At 38.8% G+C, this 25,734-nt stretch overlaps 1 protein-coding gene across 4 annotated transcripts in view; it reads right to left on the reverse strand.

Moving 5' to 3' along the window:
• Positions 1 to 25,734, reverse strand: part of LOC128694842 (kinesin-like protein KIF20B) — a 276,960-nt gene that overhangs the window by 192,455 nt on the left and 58,771 nt on the right. For all 4 annotated transcript variants that reach the window (XM_070094293.1, XM_070094292.1, XM_053785169.2 and 1 more), the window contains exons 9-15: positions 23,211 to 23,394; positions 15,529 to 15,657; positions 14,935 to 15,127; positions 10,655 to 10,809; positions 5,863 to 5,929; positions 5,504 to 5,643; positions 4,534 to 4,708 (exon numbers count right to left, since the gene is read on the reverse strand). In XM_070094293.1, the coding sequence (XP_069950394.1) occupies positions 4,534 to 4,708; positions 5,504 to 5,643; positions 5,863 to 5,929; positions 10,655 to 10,809; positions 14,935 to 15,127; positions 15,529 to 15,657; positions 23,211 to 23,394 (1,043 nt within the window). The remainder of the gene's footprint in view (positions 1 to 4,533; positions 4,709 to 5,503; positions 5,644 to 5,862; positions 5,930 to 10,654; positions 10,810 to 14,934; positions 15,128 to 15,528; positions 15,658 to 23,210; positions 23,395 to 25,734) is intronic.

Genomic DNA, 25,734 nt, shown 5'->3' on the forward strand with positions numbered 1-25,734 from the left:
AAGGTTAGTGGATGAGTTTGGGAATGTGTGTAAAGGTAGAAAGTTGAAAGTGAACATAGAAAAGAGTAAGGTGATGAGGGTGTCAAATGATTTAGATAAAGAAAAATTGGATATCAAATTGGGGAGGAGGAGTATGGAAGAAGTGAATGTTTTCAGATACTTGGGAGTTGACGTGTCGGCGGATGGATTTATGAAGGATGAGGTTAATCATAGAATTGATGAGGGAAAAAAGGTGAGTGGTGCGTTGAGGTATATGTGGAGTCAAAAAACGTTATCTATGGAGGCAAAGAAGGGAATGTATGAAAGTATAGTAGTACCAACACTCTTATATGGGTGTGAAGCTTGGGTGGTAAATGCAGCAGCGAGGAGACGGTTGGAGGCAGCGGAGATGTCCTGTTTAAGGGCAATGTGTGGTGTAAATATTATGCAGAAAATTCGGAGTGTGGAAATTAGGAGAAGGTGTGGAGTTAATAAAAGTATTAGTCAGAGGGCAGAAGAGGGGTTGTTGAGGTGGTTTGGTCATTTAGAGAGAATGGATCACAGTAGAATGACATGGAAAGCATATAAATCTATAGGGGAAGGAAGGCGGGGTAGGGGTCGTCCTCGAAAGGGTTGGAGAGAGGGGGTAAAGGAGGTTTTGTGGGTAAGGGGCTTGGACTTCCAGCAAGCGTGCGTGAGCGTGTTAGATAGGAGTGAATGGAGACGAATGGTACTTGGGACCTGACGATCTGTTGGAGTGTGAGCAGGGTAATATTTAGTGAAGGGATTCAGGGAAACCGGTTATTTTCATATAGTCGGACTTGAGTCCTGGAAATGGGAAGTACAATGCCTGCACTTTAAAGGAGGGGTTTGGGATATTGGCAGTTTGGAGGGATATGTTGTGTATCTTTATATGTTTATGCTTCTAGACTGTTGTATTCTGAGCACCTCTGCAAAAACAGTGATAATGTGCGAGTGTGGTGAAAGTGTTGAATGATGATGAAAGTATTTTCTTTTTGGGGATTTTCTTTCTTTTTTGGGTCACCCTGCCTCGGTGGGAGACGGCCGACTTGTTGAAAAAAAAAAAAAAAAAAAAATTACTATACTTTCATACATTCCCTTCTTTGCCTCCATAGATAACATTTTTTGCCTCCACATATACCTCAATGCACCACTCGCCTTTTTTCCTTCATCAATTCTACGATTAACCTCATCCTTCATAGATCCATCCGCTGACACATCAACTCCCAAATATCTGAAAACATTCACTTTTTCCATACTACTACTCCCCAATTTGATATCCAATTTTTCTTTATCTAAATCATTTGATACTCTCATCACCTTACTCTTTTCTATGTTCACTTTCAACTTTCTACCTTTACACATCTTTCAGGAATATCGCTAGTATTTTCCTGGGTGAAAACTAAGAGGAAGTAGGTATTGAGAATTTCACACATATCCTTATCACTGTCAGTGATCTGACCAGAGTTACTCTTAACCCTGTCCCTCCAACCTTTTTGAGGACGACCCCTACCCCGTCTTCCTTACCCTACAGATTTATACGCTCTCCATGTCATTCTACTTTGATCCATTCTCTCTAAATGATTAAACCACCTCAACAACCCCTCTTCAGCCCTCTAATGCTTTCATTAACTCCACACCGTCTCCCAATTTCCACACTCCGAACCTTCTGCATAATATTCACACTACATACTGCCCTTAGTCAGGACATCTCCACTGCCTCCAACCGCCTCCTCGTTGTAGCAACAATAACTAGTACGTATATTTAAATAAAGAACACACTAGGTACATGTAAATTAATTTTTACACAGTTATTCACTAATACTCATTTCAAAAACTCATTATTTCAGTGCAAATTACAGTGGAACCCCAGATTATGTACTTGATCTGTTCCAGGTCAGTCTAAATCCGAAACGTACAAAAACCCAAGTAATATTTCCCATAAGAAATAATGTAAATCCAATTAATCCATTCCAGACACCCAAAAATATTCACAAAAAATTCAATTTTTTTGAATAACTGTTGTCCAGAGGGCTGAGGAAGGGTTGTTGAGGTGGTTCGGACATGTAGAGAGAATGGAGCGAAACAGAATGACTTCAAGAGTGTATCAGTCTGTAGTGGAAGGAAGGCGGGGTAGGGGTCGGCCTAGGAAGGGTTGGAGGGAGGGGGTAAAGGAGGTTTTGTGTGCGAGGGGCTTGGACTTCCAGCAGGCATGCGTGAGCGTGTTTGATAGGAGTGAATGGAGACAAATGGTTTTTAATACTTGACGTGCTGTTGGAGTGTGAGCAAAGTAACATTTATGAAGGGATTCAGGGAAACCGGCAGGCCGGACTTGAGTCCTGGAGATGGGAAGTACAGTGCCTGCACTCTGAAGGAGGGGTGCTAATGTTGCAGTTTAAAAACTGTAGTGTAAAGCACCCTTCTGGCAAGACAGTGATGGAGTGAATGATGGTGAAAGTTTTTCTTTTTCGGGCCACCCTGCCTTGGTGGGAATCGGCCAGTGTGATAATAAAAAAAAAATAATAATAACTATAGTTTCACGTATAGAAACGAGAAAAAAATAAAGCACTAATTTTAATGATAAACGAACATCACATACCTTTATTGAAGATTCTTGTTGGCATATTGAAGAAGGCGAGGGGTGGAGAGAGAGTTGCAGCTATTGTTTTTAAGGGTAATCCGCTCCATAAGGACTGCAGGTATCAAAGCTCTCTGGGGTTACTTCCTTTCTTTGTCTTTTACTGGCAATGGACGCATCGCACTAAAAATCTATCCAGAGTTCGCTCTCTCTGGCGTCTCTTAAGATCTGCCTAAAATGGGACAGGGTATTGTCACTGAACATGCTGCAAATACAGCTTGTATCAGCTTGGTCAGGGTGATATTTTTCAACAAAAGTTTACACTTTGCAAAAATGTCCTTAATCACTGAAGAAGGCACCTTCTTCCCTCTCTTCCTTCTCCTCTGAAGCAACTTCCTCAGCTGCAGTCTATTGCTGTTTTAGTTGAAGGTTTTTCACCTCTTCAGTGGTTAGTTCTTTCCTGTGATCCTCCACCAACTCTTCCACATCCTGGCCACTCACATCCAACCCCATGGACTTCCCCAAAGACACAGTACATTCCACAACAGGTGTAGGTTCAACAGAGTCAGCCTCAAACCCTTCTAAATCTTTTTCGAGGATACATTCTGGCCACAATTTTCTCCCAGCAGAGTTCAAAGTCCTGGAAGTCACTTCCTGCCAAGATTTACCTTTAATTCTTATGCAATGGAGGATGTTGAAGTGATCCCTCCAGAACTCTCTTAGGGTCCATTCTACAATCTCTTTCTCGAATTCTATCGTGTTTCTCACTTTCTTTATCAAAGGGCTGGCAATAGGAACTTTCTTTGGACCCATGGTGGCTTATTTTGCAGTAGCAATCAATAAACAAGCACAAATAACAAAAAAAGGCACAATACCGTGACTGGAACGATACACAAATAACCCGCACATAAAAGAGAAGCTTACGACGACTTTGTCAATGGTCCAAGTCAGACCAAAACGTCGTCGTAAGCTTCTCTCTTTTATGTGCGGGTTATTTGTGTAACAAGCACAAAATTTGCGAAATGTTTCGGATGAATGCTCACTTAACTAGTGACAGAACCAGACTGAGGTGGTGTCCTGGAGGGCAGACATGTCTGATATATACGATTCCTGGGACAAGGTACGAAATACTGTTCAAGAATTCAAACATTTCACTGCACTAAGCAAACTGACTGCTTACTAAGGAGTTTGCTTGCCCATCATCCCCACCACTTACCTACCAGCTGATCTTCCTATCGTACCATTTGCTCTTACCACTTGTCCTCTAATTCCCCTACCCTGACACCATCCCTTAAGCCTGCTAACATTAATGAATAAATCAGCATCCTCCTCAAAGCCATTAAGTCATGTACTCAAATAATAACAAGGTAGCTAAAACAAAAAGCTTAAAAATCCTACAGGAACACACACTAACTTCATACTGTATATATTATCTAATTCATTTGTCCAATTATGTGACTGTGCTCACACATCTTAATTAAAAATCTACATTAACTTGACTGGAGGACCACCTAGATGAGGTTGAAACTTTTCAAAACATTGCAGCAATTTTTTTACTTCAACAAATGGAAGAAAAAAACATAGGAACAAAGTTCACAAATTTAAAAATGATGAGGCACTGGATGTACCATAATAGACTGGTTAGACAAGAATACAAGATCAAGAGGGCATAGTGGGATATTACACAATCAACTGAACCCATGAATGCTAGAAAGTATTTCCACATTAGTGGTTAAGATGGGAAAGAACCTCAGCAATGATACAAATGAAAATGCCCCACAATGGATAAAAAAAATAAGATATGACAGCACTAATTGAAATCACTCAACTGAAAGTAAAAGAATGTGGATCACTGGCTACAGCTCAATTTCCCCTCACAAACTTAAAAACAACTACTAAAGTCATGTGGCACACAGGAACAAGTTTTATTTGTAGAGGACTCTTCTTCAACTTGCCTGAACTTTATGCTGCTCCTGAAAATAGGTTAGTGAAGAAACGTACTCCTCATCTGGATCATCGTCTTGTCTAAAACGTTTGTGTATGTTGAATTTCTTGGTAGATTTCATGAGTGCATTAAGCTTCCATTCTGTCAACTCTTCAGATATAGCCTGTTGATCTTTTAGACGTTGGCTGGAGAAAATTTAATACTTAGTTACATAAATTACATACAATTTAATGGTGAAGAAATACAACAATTAGTCTCTATTAATACAAAACCACAAATAGTGCTGTTTAAAAAAAAAAAACTCACGATCATTTCTAAAACAATTCCTTCTGTTAACTTGTTAAGTTTACCTGGAAAGAATGCTTTTAATAGTTACTGACATCCTACTTGTTTTTGGTTAAAGTGTGTTATCCACATATCTCCAAATGGTTGTAACTAGTAGTTCAAGTAGTAGTGTCTTCAGCTCGTGATGAAAGAACCAAAGTTAAATTTTGTGACAGGTGTTGTTCCTGCCTACCCAGAAACAAGTATCTGAATGTTAACCAATTGTTGAGGGTTGCATCCCACTAGGAAAGGTAATGTCAGTATACTGCAGTTAGTGCCAGGCTTTCAAATAAACTAAGATACAATAACAGCTTCAGTCTGCAAATTCAACATTAAAGGAAATCCATTGTACAAGTACAGTGGCAGGCTCTCTATACATTCAACATATTCAAAATTAATCCAAAATTTAAAGACTAAACTGAAGACATTAAGATCCAGTCTACATCATTGTTGTGACAATGTTCCAGGATGAGCTGACACATCATTTGAGGTTTCCCATCCTATTGTGGAACTGCTGCAATTTGAAACTATTTAGCTATTCCACTTGTAAAGCAGACTAACAAAAAATCTATATAAAGTTTCCAAGGAGAGTCATAAGAGAAGAATAAGGCATTATATAAATAGAATTTATAAATTATGCAAAATTCATATCTAACCTCCATGAATTTTCAATCTCGACTAGTTGCTGGGAGAACTCTGAGAACAGTTGTTCTCTCAAACGCTCTTCCAATTCAACCTTTTCTTTATGCTCTTTAACTAGTTCATCTTTGAGACTGGCAATAAGTTGAACAAGTGCCTGAAATTTTTTTTTAAAAAGACACATTTTATAAATCTGCACAAATTATAAAATGGAAGAAAAATTGTCATATTAATAAATAATTCAGTCATATTAACTTCACTGGAAATGGAAAAAACTTTTCCTTTGTAATTACCTAATGGATATTATTCTTTTTTAACCACAATGGACGTCTCCCACGAAGGTAGGGTGACAAAACTGAACAAAGAACATACTAACCTCGTATTTTTCATCTTCCTCATTTTCTTCCACTAGAGGTTCCACACTTTTTTCAAGAATGTCACTGCTGAAAATTATTTACTTGCTTAGGATAAATATTATCAGAGGATAATAAGTTTAGATTTAGAAAGGACATAGGAAAGTATTGGTTTGGAAATAGGGTAGTTGATGAGTGGAACAGTCTACCTAGTTGGGTTATTGAGGCTGGGACTTTGGGTAGTTTCAAATCTAGGTTGGATAAGTACATGAGTGGGAGGGGTTGGATTTGAGTGGGACTTTCACATCAGAGCTTATTTCTTGGGTGGCATTGAAAATTGGGTTGGGCAAATGTTTTGTTAGTGGGATGAATTGTAAAGGACCTGCCTAGTATGGGCCAGCAGGCCTCCTGCAGCGTTCCTCCTTTCTTATGTTCTTATGTATAAGTAAACAAATGTTAATTGCATATACAGTATTTGAAAAATATGGTTTGCAGTCATGAATGGGTTGACATTATTTATACAATTATTACAATATTGCAGTAGTCTGTATAACAGTAAATCTTCTATTTTTTTCTTTGAATATAAATTCAAAATAGAAAACAAGAGTAATATCAGAGGGGCCTGAAGACGTGACTGATGAACAAAGAAAATGGTATTGTAGAGCCAGGAATGTCTGCATTGTTTATTCTGGACCCTATTTTGAAACTGGCATATTTTTTAATTTGTGTGAAATTGGCCAAATTGCAAACTTCTGACCACATTATTGGGTAGTTGAAATCGGTAAATGAGCAGTTTCTTGTACTCAATCGATAGAACAAATGTAGTTCTAAAGAAATAGCCATGAGTTTGGTCGACTGGAACAATGGAATTATACAAAAATAGGGCTCAAAGTGGGCGAAATTGCCAATTTGTAAATATCGCCGAGGCCGCTAACTTCGCAACAGCGTAATTCCATGAGTTTTCCATCAAATTTTGGTCTTGTAGTGTCATTACTATCAGGAAAAGATTCTCTGTCATTTCAAAAGAGAAAAAAAAAAATTCAAAATTTGTTCGACACCTCAGGATTTGGGGTTGTGAGAGTCAAAGGGTTAAAGGCTCCCCATTTTCATTTACTCCTGGCACCCCAAATTTACCTACTACTCCCTCCACAACATTTTTATCCACTTTAGCATTGAAATCTCCAACCACTCACTCATCATTTCCCAAAATCTTTTTCTCTCCTCTCCAGGTGCATAAACACTTACTATAACCCACTTCTCACATCCAACCCTTATTTTACCCTACAATCCTTTAATTCAAACATTTATTTTCCCTCTTTTCCTGCCATGACTTATCCTTCAACATTATCGCTACTCCTCCTTTAAGTCTATTTGAAACCCCTTTGATATACCTTTGAAGAGTTTTCAGAGTTTAACGACTCTCTGAGCTCAGCTCGTCTGGTGCTTGTCTAGTGAACTAGGCTGTTGCTGCTGGAGGCCCACTGACCCACATATCCATCACAGCCTAGTTGATCTGGCACCTGGTGAAGATACTTGTCCAGTTTCCTTTTGAAGGATTCTACACTGGTTCCAGCCGTGTTTCTGATATCTTCTGGTAACCCGTCTGGGACCCCGGATGTTGATACAATGTTCCCTTATTGTCCCCACCGCACCCCTGCTCCTCACTGGGTTTATTTTACATTTCCTCCCATATCTCTCACTCCAGTATGTTATGGCAGTGTGCAGATTTGAGACCAAGCCCTGGAGTACCTTCCAGGTATATAATATGTACCTTTCTCTCCTCCGCTCCAATGAATACATGTTCAAGACTGACAGGCATTCCCAGTAGTTTAAGTGCTTTAGATGCTCAATGTGAGCTGTAAACAATCTCTGTATTTGTTATAGCTCAGATATTTCTCCTGCCTTGAACGGGGCCATCAGCACTGAGCAATATTCTAAGTGAGGGAGCACTAGTGATTTGAAGAGTCACCCAATCCCATTTATTTCTCCCCACTGAAACTCTCCCACCCCCTTCAGCTTTGTTTCACTTAAACCCAGGACATCCAGCTTCTTCTCACTGATGACATACACAATCATCTTATTATTCACACAACATCCATGCACATTCAAACATCCCACTTTGACAATTTTCTTTTTTTCTTTTTAGTAGGCTAAACAGGAAAAGGGGTTACTAGCCTATTGCTCCTGGAATTTTAGTTGACTTTTACAACACGCATGGCTTACGGAGGAAAGATTCTTGTTCCACTTCCCCATGGATATAAAAGGAAAAGCAATAAAAACAAGAACTTTTTTTTTTTTTTTTAACAAGTCAGCCGTCTCCCACCAAGGCGGGGTGACCCAAAGAGAAAATCCCCAAAAAGAAAATACTTTCATCATTCAACACTTTCACCTCACTCACACATTATCACTGTCTTTGCAGAGTTGCTCAGAATGCAACAGTTTAGAAGCATATACGTATAAAGATACACAACATATCCCTCCAAACTGCCAACATCCCAAACCCCTCCTTTAAAGTGAAGGCATTGTACTTCCTATTTTCAGGACTCCAGTCCGGCTATATAAAAATAACTGGTATCCCTGAATCCCTTCACTAAATATTACCCTGTTCACACTCCAACAGCTCGTCAGGTAGTAGGTTGGTAGACAGCAATTACCCAAAGAGGTACTACCGTCCTGCCAAGTAAGTGTAAAACAAAAGCCTGTAATTGTTTTACATGATGGTGGGATTGCTGGTGTCTTTTGTCTGTCTCATAAATATGCAAGATTACAGGTACATCTTGCTACTTCTACTTACACTTAGGTCACACTACACACACATGTACAATTCATTTATACACACTCATCTGAGTTTTCTTTGATTTTATCTTAATAGTTCTTGTTCTTATTACTTTTCCTTTTATATCCATGGGGAAGTGGAATAAGAATCTTTCCTCCGTAAGCCATGCATGTCGTAAAAGTCAACTAAAATCCCGGGAACAATGGGCTAGTAACCCCTTTTCCTGTAATAATTACTAAACAGAATAAGAAGAAAGAACAAGAACTATTAAGATAAAATCAAAGAAAACTCAGATGAGTGTGTATACTTAAACATTTACATGTATGTGTAGCGTGACCTAAGAAGTAGCAAGACATACCTGAAATCTTGCATGTTTACGAGACAGAAAAAAGACACCAGCAATCCTACTATCATGTAAAACAATTACAAGCTTTCGCTTTACACTCACTTGGCAGGACGGTAGTACCTCTCTGGGTGGTTGCTGTCTACCAACCTACATTACATTAATAATAAAGCACAAATAGCAATAATAAGAGGTTTCTTCTTGCTGTGTATCTTTTTTTTTTAGCAGTCAATAATAATAATTGTATGTACAAAATTACACTACAGAGAAGTTTGCACACACACACACACACACACACACACACACACACACACACACACACATGCTGCTATAGTTGGTTTAGTGCAGGTTACTTAGTAAACTGCCTAACCAAAGTAGGCCAGGAGGCCTACTACAATGCTCCTTTCATGAAAGCTCAAATATAATCACAAGAAAATTAAATATTTAAGGCATAAATCAATCAATAAAGAACAGGATGCAACAAATCACAATGCACATTTCAGCAAAGTAGACAAACTATTAAAATTGAGGTTATCATATGGTACACTAGAGCTCTGCTCAGTTCAGAAACTTTTCAGACATAAATTTAACTAAATACTGCAGTACTTCCTTCAGAGTTTATCACAATGACTAGTAATTGAATAGCAAATATTAAAGAAAGAAAAAAAATTAGTGTCCATTATATTTAAGTAGAAAAATAATGTGCTAGGACCATAACCAAATTAATAAACAAATAGAACCATTTTTTGTATTTAGATTCCCAACTGTATAAAACAATAAAATAATTGTAAAATCTTTTATACACCTTGTGAACCACACTGATCTTATGAGGTTAACATGCAACATCCACACAGAATACCTCACTCACCATGGGTTTAAACCCCATCCATTCTATAGTGTTAGAAAATCTGCATAAAAAGAATCCACAAAGATATGGAGATTTGCATATATGTTCTTTCAATGCAAGGCAACTCGGAGTCAAACATGCTGACTGTCACTGAAGCCTAGTCCAGGCTGCCTCTGATATACCTTGAGAGCCTTCAAGGTATATCAAAGGTAAAGGTACAAAATGGTCCATGTTCCTAACTTACACTACAACTCCAGAATCTCCAAGAGCAAATAAATAATCATTTATCAGACTGTGCTTACACACCAACAGCACATTAAATTCCATAAATCATTTGAGTCCACTCAATCTAACCCACTCACACCTGCCTGCTAGATGTTGAAGCCCCCATCACATAACCTTCACACCCTCCCTCTTAACCCCTCCTAGGTGGTCTGCATTACCACAAAGTTGCCCAAGATTTATATGCCTCTTAGTGAATCTGTTTTACTGCATCCTGAATGACTAAATCTTCTCAGCACCTGCATTTCTGCTCCCTGAAAAAGTTTTTCATACCTCTACACTGCTTAATTTGTTCAGTCACAATTCCCTATATTAGATAAGTGTATACTGCATAGCAGAGTACAAATGGAAAGTAAGTTTCAGAGATTTACTTCACAGGTTCATGGAAAAAAAAATACGGTTAGAAGCCAAGTTACTCCTGGAAACCACATCTCAAGTGGACGTCAGATCTCTTAACTTGACGATACTTCACATACTGCTCATTTTAGTTGAAGAGGTTATGTGATATGACAAGGATACTGCATCAAAGTTGTTAATAGAAAGTTAACTGATTATAATAGCTCTTACCTTGCTCCAAATGTGATATCACTAGGCCTTTTCATCCAGGGAACAGAAAGCCTCCCAGTGGAATTGAGAGACTGGCGAACAAAACTGGTGAAGTGACTCTTTCTATTAGAGATTTTAACATTTGTGTGTTCTTCCTTGGCCTGACTAATAGCTACCTGTAAATAATTTGCAATGTAAGAGTAATATGTCTAAAATATTTCCTACATAATGAGCAATTTTTTTTTTTAACACAGCTGTCTCCCACCGAGGCAGGGCGAACCAAAAAAGAAAACACTCACCATCATTCACACAATCACTGTCTTTGCAGAGGTGCCCAGATACAACAGATTAGATGTCACTCGTAAAATTAACTTGAGAGGCAAAAAACAATATAGAACAATAATAAATGATGGTGAATGTTTCTTTTTTTGGGTCACCCAGCCTCAGTGGGAGAAGACGTACATACATACGTACACGCGCGCGTGCATGCGTGGGTGTGTGTTTCCTTCTTTCAACAAGTTGGCCATCTCCCACCAAGGCAGGATGACCCAAAAAGAAAGAAAATTCCCAAAAAGAAAATATTATCATCATTCAACACTTTCACCTCACTCATACATAATCACTGTTTTTGCAGAGGCACCCAGAAACATAAATATGCAAGATTACACGCATGTCTTGCTACTTCTACTTACACTTAGGTCACTACACATACATGTACACATTTATTTATACACACTCATCTGAGTTTTCTTTGATTTTATCTTAATAGTTCTTGGTCTTATTACTTTTCCTTTTATATCCATGGGGAAGTGGAATAAGAATCTTTCCTCCGTAAGCCATGCGTGTTGTAAAAGTCAACTAAAATGCCGGGAACAATGGGCTAGTAACCCCTTTTCCTGTAAAGATTACTAAAAAGAATAAGAAAATTGTCAAAGTGGGAAGTCTGAATGTGCGCGGATGTTGTGCAGATGATAAGAAAGAGATGATTGTGGATGTTATGAATGAGAAGAAGCTGGATGTCCTGGCTTTAAGTGAAACAAAGCTGAAGGGGGTGGGAGAGTTTCAGTGGAGAGGAATAAATGGGATTAGGTCAGGGGTTTCAAATAGAGTTAGAGCTAAAGAAGGAGTAGCAATAATGTTGAAGGATAAGCTATGGCAGGAAAAGAGGGACTATAAATGTATTAATTCAAGGATTATGTGGAGTAAAATAAAGATTGGATGTGAAAAGTGGGTTATAATAAGCGTGTATGCACCTGGAGAAGAGAGAAGTGTAGAGGAGAGAGAGAGATTTTGGGAAATGTTGAGTGAATGCGTGGGGAGTTTTGAATCAAGTGTGAGAGTAATGGTGGTTGGGGATTTCAATGCTAAAGTGGGTAAAAATGTTATGGAAGGAGTAGTAGGTAAATTTGGGGTGCCAGGGGTAAATGTAAATGGGGAGCCTTTAATTGAGCTATGTGTAGAAAGAAATTTGGTAATAAGTAATACATATTTTATGAAAAAGAGGATAAATAAATATACAAGGTATGATGTAGCACGTAATGAAAGTAGTTTATTAGATTATGTATTGGTGGATAAAAGGTTGATGGGTAGGCTCCAGGATGTACATGTTTATAGAGGGGCAACTGATATATCGGATCATTATTTAGTTGTAGCTACAGTTAGAGTAAGAGGTAGATGGGAAAAGAGGAAGGTGGCAACAACAAGTAAGAGGGAGGTGAAAGTGTATAAACTAAGGGAGGAGGAAGTTCGGGTGAGATATAAGCGACTATTGGCAGAAAGGTGGGCTAGTGCAAAGATGAGTAGTGGGGGGGGTTGAAGAGGGTTGGAATAGTTTTAAAAATGCAGTATTAGAATGTGGGGCAGAAGTTTGTGGTTATAGGAGGGTGGGGGCAGGAGGAAAGAGGAGTGATTGGTGGAATGATGAAGTAAAGGGTGTGATAAAAGAGAAAACGGTAGCTTATGAGAGGTTTTTACAAGGCAGAAGTGTTATAAGAAGAGCAGAGTATATGGAGAGTAAAAGAAAGGTAAAGAGAGTGGTGAGAGAGTGCAAAAGGAGAGCAGATGATAGAGTGGGAGAGGCACTGTCAAGAAATTTTAATGAAAATAAGAAAAAATTTTGGAGTGAGTTAAACAAGTTAAGAAAGCCTAGGGAAAATATGGATTTGTCAGTTAAAAACAGAGTAGGGGAGTTAGTAGATGGGGAGATGGAGGTATTGGGTAGATGGCGAGAATATTTTGAGGAACTTAAATGTTAAGGAAGAAACAGAGGCAGTAATTTCATGCACTGGTCAGGGAGGTATACCATCTTTTAGGAGTGAAGAAGAGCAGAATGTAAGTGTGGGGGAGGTACGTGAGGCATTACGTAAAATGAAAGGGGGTAAAGCAGCTGGAACTGATGGGATCATGACAGAAATGTTAAAAGCAGGAGGGGATATAGTGTTGGAGTGGTTGGTACTTTTGTTTAATAAATGTATGAAAGAGGGGAAGGTACCTAGGGATTGGCGGAGAGCATGTATAGTCCCTTTATATAAAGGGAAAGGGGACAAAAGAGACTGTAAAAATTATAGAGGAATAAGCTTACTGAGTATACCAGGAAAAGTGTACGGTAGGGTTATAATTGAAAGAATTAGAGGTAAGACAGAATGTAGGATTGCGGATGAGCAAGGAGGTTTTAGAGTGGGTAGGGGATGTGTAGATCAGGTGTTTACATTGAAGCATATATGTGAACAGTATTTAGATAAAGATAGGGAAGTTTTTATTGCATTTATGGATTTAGAAAAGGAATATGATAGAGTGGATAGAGGAGCAATGTGGCAGATGTTGCAAGTATATGGAATAGGTGGTAAGTTATTAAATGCTGTAAAGAGTTTTTATGAGGATAGTGAGGCTCAGGTTAGGGTGTGTAGAAGAGAGGGAGACTACTTCCCGGTAAAAGTAGGTCTTAGACAGGGATGTGTAATGTCACCATGGTTGTTTAATATATTTATAGATGGGGTTGTAAAGGAAGTAAATGCTAGGGTGTTTGGGAGAGGGGTGGGATTAAATTATGGGGAATCAAATTCAAAATGGGAATTGACACAGTTACTTTTTGCTGATGATACTGTGCTTATGGGAGATTCTAAAGAAAAATTGCAAAGGTTAGTGGATGAGTTTGGGAATGTGTGTAAAGGTAGAAAGTTGAAAGTGAACATAGAAAAGAGTAAGGTGATGAGGGTGTCAAATGATTTAGATAAAGAAAAATTGGATATCAAATTGGGGAGGAGGAGTATGGAAGAAGTGAATGTTTTCAGATACTTGGGAGTTGACGTGTCGGCGGATGGATTTATGAAGGATGAGGTTAATCATAGAATTGATGAGGGAAAAAAGGTGAGTGGTGCGTCGAGGTATATGTGGAGTCAAAAAACGTTATCTATGGAGGCAAAGAAGGGAATGTATGAAAGTATAGTAGTACCAACACTCTTATATGGGTGTGAAGCTTGGGTGGTAAATGCAGCAGCGAGGAGATGGTTGGAGGCAGTGGAGATGTCCTGTTTAAGGGCAATGTGTGGTGTAAATATTATGCAGAAAATTCGGAGTGTGGAAATTAGGAGAAGGTGTGGAGTTAATAAAAGTATTAGTCAGAGGGCAGAAGGGGTTGTTGAGGTGGTTTGGTCATTTAGAGAGAATGGATCAAAGTAGAATGACATGGAAAGCATATAAATCTATAGGGGAAGGAAGGCGGGGTAGGGGTTGTCCTCGAAAGGGTTGGAGAGAGGGGGTAAAGGAGGTTTTGTGGGTAAGGGGCTTGGACTTCCAGCAAGCGTGCGTGAGCGTGTTAGATAGGAGTGAATGGAGACGAATGGTACTTGGGACCTGACGATCTGTTGGAGTGTGAGCAGGGTAATATTTAGTGAAGGGATTCATATAGTCGGACTTGAGTCCTGGAAATGGGAAGTACAATGCCTGCACTTTAAAGGAGGGGTTTGGGATATTGGCAGTTTGGAGGGATATGTTGTGTATCTTTATGTGTGTATGCTTCTAGACTGTTGTATTCTGAGCACCTCTGCAAAAACAGTGATAATGTGCGAGTGTGGTGAAAGTGTTGAATGATGATGAAAGTATTTTCTTTTTGGGGATTTTCTTTCTTTTTTTTGGGTCACCCTGCCTCGGTGGGAGACGGCCGACTTGTTGAAAAAAAAAAAATATATATATATATATATATATATATATATATAAACTTGCATGATAATTTAAGCTTAAAATTGACACCAAAATCATTATTTTTTTTTAAACATTAGCACACAATACACAAGAATTCCTACCTGCTTTGCAATTGCCGAGAATTTTAGGACTTGTAGAGTTTCATCAAAAAGAAGGGGTGTCTTTGAGATATTAACAATCATGGCAGCTTTACCATGGCCCAAAAAAAAGCTTTGGAACAACCGAGTGAGCTTACTGTCACGGTATGGCACAGGAATCTCACGTTTCTTAGTGCCTTTCTGCATCTGATTCCGTCTGTTCAGAAAAATGTATATTTAACAGCCTAAACAAGCACTTGGAAGACCTGACTTAAATTATTAAGGATTTTTTATAAAGTGAGTGAAACACTATTTACCAAATAAACATCATTGATAATGCTAGTCTTTTTTTCAACTGACTCTTTTTGCCTGCTTATTACCATGGTTTGACTAATTTTTAATATGGAATTACTGTAGCAAGGAAGCTTATTAAATCCATGACTAGTCATTGGCATTTAAAAAAAAAAAATTGATTGAAGGGGTTTAAGAGCAGGCAGGAATGACCAATGTCTACTGTTATATCTGTATAGAAATAAGCTATTAAATGCACCAACCAGAATTTAAAATTGGACAAGTTTCAATAAAATACCACAGCATTTACTGGTAAAATAGCTTTACCTTAAAGCTTCAATACATCTGCTGAGTACTAGAAGCGAAGTATTTATGTTACTAGCCTCTTTGAGGCGATCTTGGTTACTTCGTGTTTTTCCAGCCCGTTCTGTACCAGCAAGATCACACACAGAAAGCCTGAAAAAATGATCTATATAATGCTAATTTCTTATTTAGGTTGCATTAAACAAAACATACCAAGATACGTACATTTATAATTTATTTCCTACCTCACTATCTCTTTGAAATATGGATAGAAAGAAATATTCAATGAATACCCCTAAAAAAAAAAAAAAAAAAAAAAAAAAAAAAAAAAAAAAAAAAAAAAAAAAAAAAAAAAAAAAAAAAAAATGTAGTATTTTAAATCTGAGGGGAAAATAAATGATAAAGAGAAAGGTTATTGTCATTCTGCTGTCACTTGGTTTATGCTACTGATGCACAAAAGTAAAACAATGTAAATTAAGAGTTCTCTCTCAATTGTCTCATTCCATCTTTGTTTCCTGCATTTAGTCACCCATAACAAAGGAAGATATCTAACTCACTTTCCCAAGGAACTGAAAGGAAATGGTACCAGAGAAAGAAATAAGAAATTCAGACGAGTGTGTATTCACATATACATTTATTTTCATATAGTTGGACTTGAGTCCTGGAAATGGGAAGTACAATGCCTGCACTTTAAAGGAGGGGTTTGGGATATTGGCAGTTTGGAGGGATATGTTGTGTATCTTTATATGTATATGCTTCTAAACTGTTGTATTCTGAGCACCTCTGCAAAAGCAGTGATAATGTGCGAGTGTGGTGAAAGTGTTGAATGATGATGAAAGCATTTTCTTTTTGGGGATTTTCTTTCTTTTTTGGGTCACCCTGCCTCGATGGGAGACGGCCAACTTGTTGAAAAAAAAAAAAAAATACATATATGAAACGAAAGCCTGTAATTGTTTTACGTGATGGTAGGATTGCTGGTGTCCTTTTTTCTGTCTCATAAACATGCAAGATTTCAGGTACATTATGCTACTTCTACTTACACTTAGGTCACACTACACATACATGTACAAGCACATATATACACACCCCTCTGGGTTTTCTTCTATTTTCTTTCTAGTTCTTGTTCTTGTTTATTTCCTCTTATCTCCATGGGGAAGTGGAACAGAATTCTTCCTCCGTAAGCCATGCGTGTTGTAAGAGGCGACTAAAATACCGAGAGCAAGGGGCTAGTAACCTCTTCTCCTGTATATATTACTAAATGTAAAAGGAGAAACTTTCGTTTTTCCTTTAGGGCCACCCCGCCTTGGTGGGATACGACCGGTTTGTTGAAAGAAAGAAAAAATATATATACATACATATAAAAGTATCCCAGTTTGTCACTGCAAAACTAACGAGAATAAAAACATACGAGGACAAGAAAAAGCTCTATAGGGATCTGGACAAATTGCAAGAGTGGTCAGAAAAGGGTTTGCTTCAAATGCAAGGTCATGACAATTATGGAAGGAGCAAGAAGTCCAGAAATTGGGTATAGACCAGGGAGACAGGTTGCAGAATAAGACTGCAGGGGAGGGGGATGAGCATAGTGCCCAACATAATGCCAGAGGCTCACATTAACTGAATAACCGCTACAGTCAATGCTTGTCTAGTGAATCTATGAGTAGCCTTTAGGAATCTCAAAGTTATTTTAGGCTGTTTATACAACATATGTTATGTTCACCTTGGAGTATGCAGCACCAATATGAAACTCACACCTGAAATAAGTGCAGAAGCAAGCAACAAGAAGTAAGCGAAAGTGCAGATGTAAGCAGCAAGGCTTATTCCAGATCCAAGGGCAAGAATTACAGGGTAAAGCTAATGGTAACGAACCTAACGATATTGACGGACAGAAAAACCAGAGTGGACATAACATACAATATAATCATAGCAGAATTCAGGTAGATAGGGATAGACTGTTTAAGAGGCAAGAAATGGGAACCTGGGGACACCACAAAGTTAAAATTACAGATAAGCCACAGGAATATTAAGAAATATTTCTTCAGTATTAGAGTGGTCAGGAAGTGATCTTGCTGAAGTGATAAAAGCAGACTCCATACATAGTTTTAAGAGCAGGCATGATAGAGCCCATGAGATTAAGAGGAAGTGAATCTGAAGAGTGGCAAGTTATGAGGCAGGGTCAGGATCTGAGAATCAGTCCCTGGAAACACAAGTAGGAGAATATAGTTTTATGCTACGTGTACTTTGTTTTAACCCTTTCAGGGTTGGTGCTGTACTAGTACGGCTTGCACGCCAGGGTTGGTGCCTTACTAGTACGCATAAATTCTAGTGGCTTCAAATTAAGCGGGAAACAGATGGTAGGCCTAGATGTGAGAGAATGGGTGTGCGTAGTCGGTGTGCGGTAGAAAAAAATCTGGGACCCAGTGGTGCATTGTGGGAACGCCATTTTAGTAGACCTTGTTCACCATGCCTCGCGGTAAGAAGCTCCTCACTCCTCGGCGAATTGGGACACTTTTGTTCCCCAGTGACAGTTCTAATACAGACGGAAGTGCCAGTGAAGATGAGTTTCAAGGTTTTGGTGAGGTGACCGAAACTAATGACCATAATACAGTACTGGTAATAGTGAGGAAAAACCAGACGACCCTCAGCCTTCCACCTCTGCTGCTGGGCCGTTTTGTTCACGTTCAGTTGTACCAGAATCAAAGAGGAAACTCCTATTTTCCCAAATCCCGGACTCGGATGTGAGCATTGGTGATGATAGTGATGTTGAATATGAACTTCAAGCTCTTGAAAACAGTTCCAGTAGTGATAGTGAAGTGGAATATTCTCCAGTGAAACGTCAGTATATACGACGATATATGCGCTCTGGTAGTGTGCCACATGCTATTCCAAGGGGAAGGAGTACATCTCGGAGTACATCCCATGACTGTACAACAGGAACAGACAGTGAAAATTAAGATAGTGCTGCAATTGGGATGGAAAACGTGCATGGTGGTGGTAGTGGTGGTGCCGGCCGTGAGGCACCAACAGTGGGCCATGCTGTCACCATGCCACTGCCTCAGCTGATCTACAACAAAGGCCACCATCACCCACCCACCACACCAGCCTCCAACCACAACCACCTGTCAATATCCAGTACCCACCAGCAGACTGCACCTGGGATTGGCAGGAAGCTGCCAATTTTGTTCCCAATCCCCATCACTTGGATGAAAGTCGAAGTGGAATACGGCCATCTTGTACACTTGGGAACAATGCCAGTGAACTGGAATGTTTCAGGTTATTCTTTGACGAACCCGATGGAAATTATAGTCAGGGAAAGCAACAGATACTACGAGTACACCATGACAAACAATACTTTCACCAAACTCACACCTACACCAGTGGAAGGAGACAACTGTGGCTGAGATGTATCTTTTGTTTGCCACAATAATGCTTATGCCACATGTGTATAAGCAGTGTGAAATCATACTGGTCAACAGACCACCTGATTGCAACCCCAGGTTTCAGTGATATAATAGGAGTGAATCGATTTGTGCTACTATTACGTATGCTTCACTTCTCAGACAAAACCAAGCCTGACAGAAACGACAGGTTATACAAGATTAGGAATGTGTTCATGTATCTGAAACAGAAATTCAATATGTATTTTTATCCCTTCAGGAAGCTTGTTATTGATGAGTCTGATTCTGTTCAAAGGAAGATTCATTCAAGCAATGCATACCAAGCAAGAGGAAATGCTTTGGTATAAAGTTGTTTGTGCTTTGTGATTGTTACAGTGGTCTTGTGCTGGATATAATTGTGTACACTGGAAGTAATACATTGCGAGATACCAGGAAGTTACTGGGTATCTCCGGTGATGTGGTTAGAACAATGATGGAATCATATCTTGGTAAGGGACATATATTACATACTGATAACTGGTACACAAGCCCCTTACTCAGTGATTTCTTGCGAGTGAACATGACACATGTGTGGCACAGTGCGTGCAAATCGTAAACATATGCCCAGGTTCGACGCTGGCACTCGTAGAGGTGAGGTGCAGGCCTTTGCTACCAATGACATCATGGCATTTCAGAGGCATGACAAACGAGATGTCACACCGTTGTCATCAGTTCACCCTAATGAAATGGCACACACTGGCAGGCAGCATAGAGAAAGCAATGAACCCATTCTAAAACCTGCAGCTGTGATTGACTACACCCTCAATATGTGTTCAGTGGACAAATTTGACATGCAGATTGGGTTTGCTGATTGTGTTTGCAAGAGTTATAAGTGGTACATAAAACTCTTTTTCCAAATTCTGGACATTTCCATGCTCAATGCCTATAACATATACAATATGAGAACCAGAAACAAACCACCATATGGTGAATTTTGTTTGTCTCGTCTGACAAATAATAATCGAGTACCAAGAAACATCACCTGCAACAGAAAACCACCCACGTAATTATCAACAACTACCTTCTCGTCTGAAGCATGGTGATCACTTTTTAACAAAACTCCCTGTTAATGCTTTCAAGAAAAAGGCTCAGAAGAGGCGTTACGTCTGTGCACATAAAAAAAAAAAAAAGCCCACAACAACGCACAGACACTCGTTTTGTGTGAGGAGTGTACACCACCATTGTGCATGACACCATGTTTCAAAGACTTCCACAGGCTGCAGAACTTCTAAAAACATGTCCTGTGACTGTATATGTGTATATAAAATATAGAAAAATAGTAATAAACAACATTTTGTATTGTTTGTTTGTGTAAATATGTTTTATAAAGAAAATAGTGACAACAGTGTTTATGCAGTTATTGTGCAGTATAGAATTAGAAATAACTTACAAAATAGTGCTCACACTGGTCTCACAGGCCAAAAAAGTTACTTGGAAAAAAATAAAATAAAAAATTAATAGAAAATAGTACCTGAAAAATAAAGTAATACCGGGTGGCCGGCAGTCGGCGATGTTACCATATGCCGGTCATTATCTGTCAACTTCACGCCTCCGTATCTTTGTAAGTATTGATGGTAACATTTTTTTTTTGTTTAGCCTATAAAATTCAGAAAGAAAAATAAAACCTATCTTTTCATAAGAATTTTTTTTTTTTTTTCCAAATTTTTACCGACCCTGAGAACAGGTTTGGGAGAGGGCCTGCCGACCCTGAAAGGGTTAATGGTTGCAAGGTTTAAAGCCCCTGCACCCTGATCTCAATTCACACTTCCTAACTTGGAAAGGAAATATTGAAGGAATAAGAACTACACTAGGTAGTACGCTGGCAGACAGCAACACCCAGGGAGGTACTACCGTCCTGCCAAGTGAGTGTAAAATGAAAGCCTGTAATTGTTTTACATGATGGTAGGATTGCTGATGTCTTTTTCTGCTTTATAAACATGCAAGATTTCAGGTATGTCTTGCTACTTCTACTTAAATTAAGGTCACACTACACATGCATGTACAAGCATATATATACACACCCTTCTGGGTTTTCTTCTGTTTTTCTTACCAATTCTTGTTCTTGTTTATTTCCACTTATCTCCATGGGGAAGTGGAACAGAATTCTTCCTCCCTAAGCCATGCATGTTGTAATAGGCGACTAAAATGCCAGGAGCAAGGGGATAGTAACCCCTTCTCCTGTATATATAACTAAATGTAAAAGGAGAAACTTTCATTTTTCTTATTGGGCCACCCTGCCACAGTGGGATACAGCTGGAGCATTGAAAGAAGAACTACAGTCTTCCATGTGAAAGAGGAACAGAATTCTTCATCCATAAGCCATACTTTTCATAAGAGGTGACTAAAATGCCAAAAGCAAAGGGTTAGAAACCCCTTCTCCTACATACATTACTAAATTTAAAGAGAAACTTTCAATTTTGGCCACCCTGCCTCAGCAGGATAATGCTGGGTGGTTAAAAAAAAAAAAATCTAGTATTAGGAAATACACATTTAAGTATATACTGAAGGAAAGTAGAACATGGCAAGATTTTCCAGTCATCTTGCATGTTCATGAGACAGAAAAGATCAACAAAGTTGCTGGAATTAAAGGCTTTGCACTCTTACAGCTTTGTTGATCTTTTGTCTCATGAACATGCAAGATGACTGGAAAATCTTGACATGTTCTACTTGTCTTTAGTAAAGTATATACTAAAGCCAAGTGTATTTCCTAATATTGTATTAGTTTCTTTTTTTAAACCAACCAGCATTATCGTACTGAGGCAGGATGACCAAAAAAGAAAAACAAAAGTTTTTCTTTAAATTTAGTAATGGATACAGAAGGGGTTACTAGCCCCTTGCTTCTGGCATTTTAGTCGCCTCTTATGATATGTATGGCTTATGGATGAAGAATTCTGTTCCACTTCCCCATGGAAGACTGTAGTTCTTATTCCTGCAATATTTCCTTACCTAGTTAGGCCTGGGTTGAGATCAGGGTGCAGGGGTTCTAAATCCTGCAACCGTTAAAACAAAATACACGTAACATAAAACTGTACTCTCCTGCTTGTGATTCCAGAAACTGATTCTCAGATCCTGGACCTGCCACTCAACTTGCCACTCTTCAGATTCATTTCACACTTGTATGACAGGAGGGTAGTATCTCCTTAACCCTTTGACTGTTTTCGACGTATAAATACGTCTTACGAGCCAATGTTTCTGACGTATATATACTCAATAATTCTAGCGGCTTCAAATCAAGTGGGAGAAAGCTGGTAGGCCCACATGTGAGAGAATGGGTCTGTGTGGTCAGTGTGCACCACATAAAAAAAATCCTGCAGCACACATTGCGTAATGAGAAAAAAAAAACTGATCGTTTTTTTGGAATAAAACGCCGACTTTGAGGTGTATTTTCGTATAGTATTTTTCATTGTATTCGCGTTTTCATGGTCTTAGGTGATAAAATGGAAAACATATTACAGAAATAGAGATGATTTTCATTACTTTTACGATGAAAACGACCTTGAAACTAAGCTCAAAGTAGCGAAAATGTTCGATTTTTACCAATGTTGAAGAGTAAATAAATCACACCACACGTCCAATACACGTCAACTAGGGAGTCTAATATTCTTTCACTAGTGCACTGATATTATTTATACCATTTTTACAATAATGCAGTCGTCTGCATAACAGTAAATTTTGTATTTTTTTGTATGAATAAAAAATCAAAATAGAAAGCAATAATAATATAAGAGGGGCCTAGAGATGTGACTAATGAACAGAGCATATGTTATTTTAGTGCCACGAATGTCTACCTTGTTTATTCTGGACCCTATTTTGAAATTGGCATCTTTTTTATTTTGCGTGAAATTGGCCAAATTGCCAATTTCTGACCACCATATTGGGTAGTCCAAATTAGTAAATGGGAGGTTTCTTGTACACAGCTGATAGATAAAATGGAGTTCTAAAGAAATAGCTATGAGTTTGGTCAACTGGAACAATGGAATTGGCTGAAAATTGGGCTCAAAGTCGGCGAAATCGCCGATATGCATATGTCGCCGAGACCGCTAACTTCGCGGGACCATAATTCCACGAGTTTTCGACCAAATTTCGAACTTTTGGTGTCATTACCATCGGGAAAAGATTCTCTATCATTTCATAAGAAAAAATAATTTTTTTTTTTTTTTCAAAAATTGAGCGACATAGAATGACAGTTTCAGAGAGGGGCCTGAAACAGTCAAAGGGTTAAACAATCGATATCTACCAACCTACATGTAATTCAGTGTGTGAAATACTCACATTGAAACTCGTGCAACATGGGGGCTGTCTGCCTTGGCTAACTTGATGACCTTGATTGTGAAGATACAGTGTGACCGAGAGGAGTTGTGATTGAGGCGAGTAGTAGCAAAGTGAAGATTTTGGCGTCCAATATCCAAGACTTTCCAGGCCTCCTCAGCACTGCATACACGTACTTCTTGCAACCCTGTTATAATCAAGCAAAATGTAATTACAGAAAACAGGATATCTCGACTTTGGCCAGGTTCTCAAACATTTCAGATTATTACTTAAAACTGGGAAGTGCTGCACAAGGGATAGAGAACGGCAATCCTAATAACGGACAATTTATAATTTACAGATTTCCTAAATACAATAGGGCCCCACTTTACAGCGTTTCACCTTATGGAGTTCTGCTAATACGGCGATGTCAAATTATGACCAAAATTTGCTATACGGCAAGCGGTGTTTCAAATACAGTGCGCCCCACCCGGTTTGATTACATTCTCTGTGACCACATCTATTATGTCAGGAAACTTTCCAAAATTTCAAGTGTTTTAAAGTTACTGCGTATTTTATATGTACTCCGATAATTATACTTACGTGTACCTGTATCTAAATATACTTACACACTGTGCTCGTGTGCAGGTACATATTAAAATAACTAAGTGTCTCTCTACTCATGTCGCCAATACTACGTAATAATAATCACTCTTGGGCACACTAAATGTCTTGTTTTACATTAATATAGGCATTTTCATTAATCCTTCTATGATATTTTCCTCAAAATTATATACGAAACCCTTTACATAGCATATAAACATAATACATACACTCACAGAATAGAAATTGACGTAAATATGAGATTTGTTTACAAAGCAGCTGTGTAGGTAGTGTCGGAAGAATTACGTTCTCTAGTCAAACTGGGGGATAACTGTAGAAAAATATTCTTTTCGTATGCCTTCACTATATATAGCAATTCACGACCCTTGTGGGTTTAGTGCTTTTCATAATAATTTTTTTTTTTCTCTCAAGTCTGCTGTCTCCCACTGAGGCAGGGTGACCCACAAAGAAAGAAAATCTCCAGAAAGAAAATACTTTCATCATTCAACACTTTCACCTCCCTCACACACACAATCACTGTTTTTGCAGAGGTGCTCAGAACAGAACAGTTTAGAAGCATATACATAAAAAGATACACAACATATCCCTCCAAACTGCTAATATCCCAAACCCCTCCTTTAGAGTGCAGGCATTGTACTTCCCATTTCTAGGACTCAAGTCTGGCTACATAAAAATAACCGGTTTCCCAGAATCCCTTCACTAAATATTACCCTGCTCACACTCCAACAGATCATCAGGTCCCAAATACCATTCGTCTCCATTCACTCCTACCAAACACACTCATGCACGCCTGCTGGAAGTCCAAGCCCCTCGCCCACAAAACCTGCCTTACTCCTTCCATCCAACCTTTTCGAGGACGACCCCTACCCTGCCTTCCTTCTCCTACAGATTTAAATGCTCTCCATGTTATTCTACTCTGATCCATTTTCTCTAAATGACCAAACCACCTCAACAACCCCTCTTCAGCCCTTTGACTAATACTTTTATTAACTCCACACCTCCTAATTTCCACACACTGAATTTTCTGCATAATATTTACACCACACATTGCCCTTAGACAGGACATCTCCACTGCCTCCAACCGCCTCCTCGCTGCTGCATTCACAACCCAAGCATCACACCCATATAAGAGTGTTGCCACTACTATACTTTCATACATTCCCTTCTTTGCCTCCATAGATAACATATTTTGTCTCCACATATATCTCAACACACCACTCACCTCTTTTCCCTTATCAATTCTATGATTAACCTCATCCTTCATAAATCCATCTGCTGACACATCAACTCCAAAGTATCTGAAAACATTCACTTCTTCCATACTCCTCCCCAATTTGATATCCAATTTTTCTTTATCTAAATCATTTGATACTCTCATCACCTTACTCTTTTCTAGGTTCACTTTCAACTTTCTACCTTTACACACACTCCCAAACTCATTCACTAACCTTTGCAATTTTTCTTTAGAATCTCCCCTAAGCACAGTATCATCAGCAATAAGTAACTGTCAATTCCCATTTTGCATTTGATTCCCCATAATTTAATCCCACCCCTCTCCCAAACACCCTAGCATTTACTTCTTTTACAACCCCATATATAAATATATAAAACAACCATGGTGACATTACACATCCCTGTCTAAGACCTACTTTTACCGGGAAGTAGTCTCCCTCTCTTCTACACACCCTAACCTGAGCCTCACTATCCTCATAAAAACTCTTTACAGCATTTAGCAACTTACCACCTATTCCATATACTTGCAACATCTGCCACATTGCTCCTCTATCCACTTCATCATATGCCTTTTCTAAATCCATAAATGCAATAAAAACTTCCCTACCTTTATCGAAATACTGTTCACATATATGCTACAATGTAAACACTTGATCTACACATCCTCTACCCACTCTGAAATCTCCTTGCT

Source organism: Cherax quadricarinatus, chromosome 45 (genome assembly GCF_038502225.1).
Source record: "Cherax quadricarinatus isolate ZL_2023a chromosome 45, ASM3850222v1, whole genome shotgun sequence".
NCBI classification, from domain to species: domain Eukaryota; kingdom Metazoa; phylum Arthropoda; class Malacostraca; order Decapoda; family Parastacidae; genus Cherax; species Cherax quadricarinatus.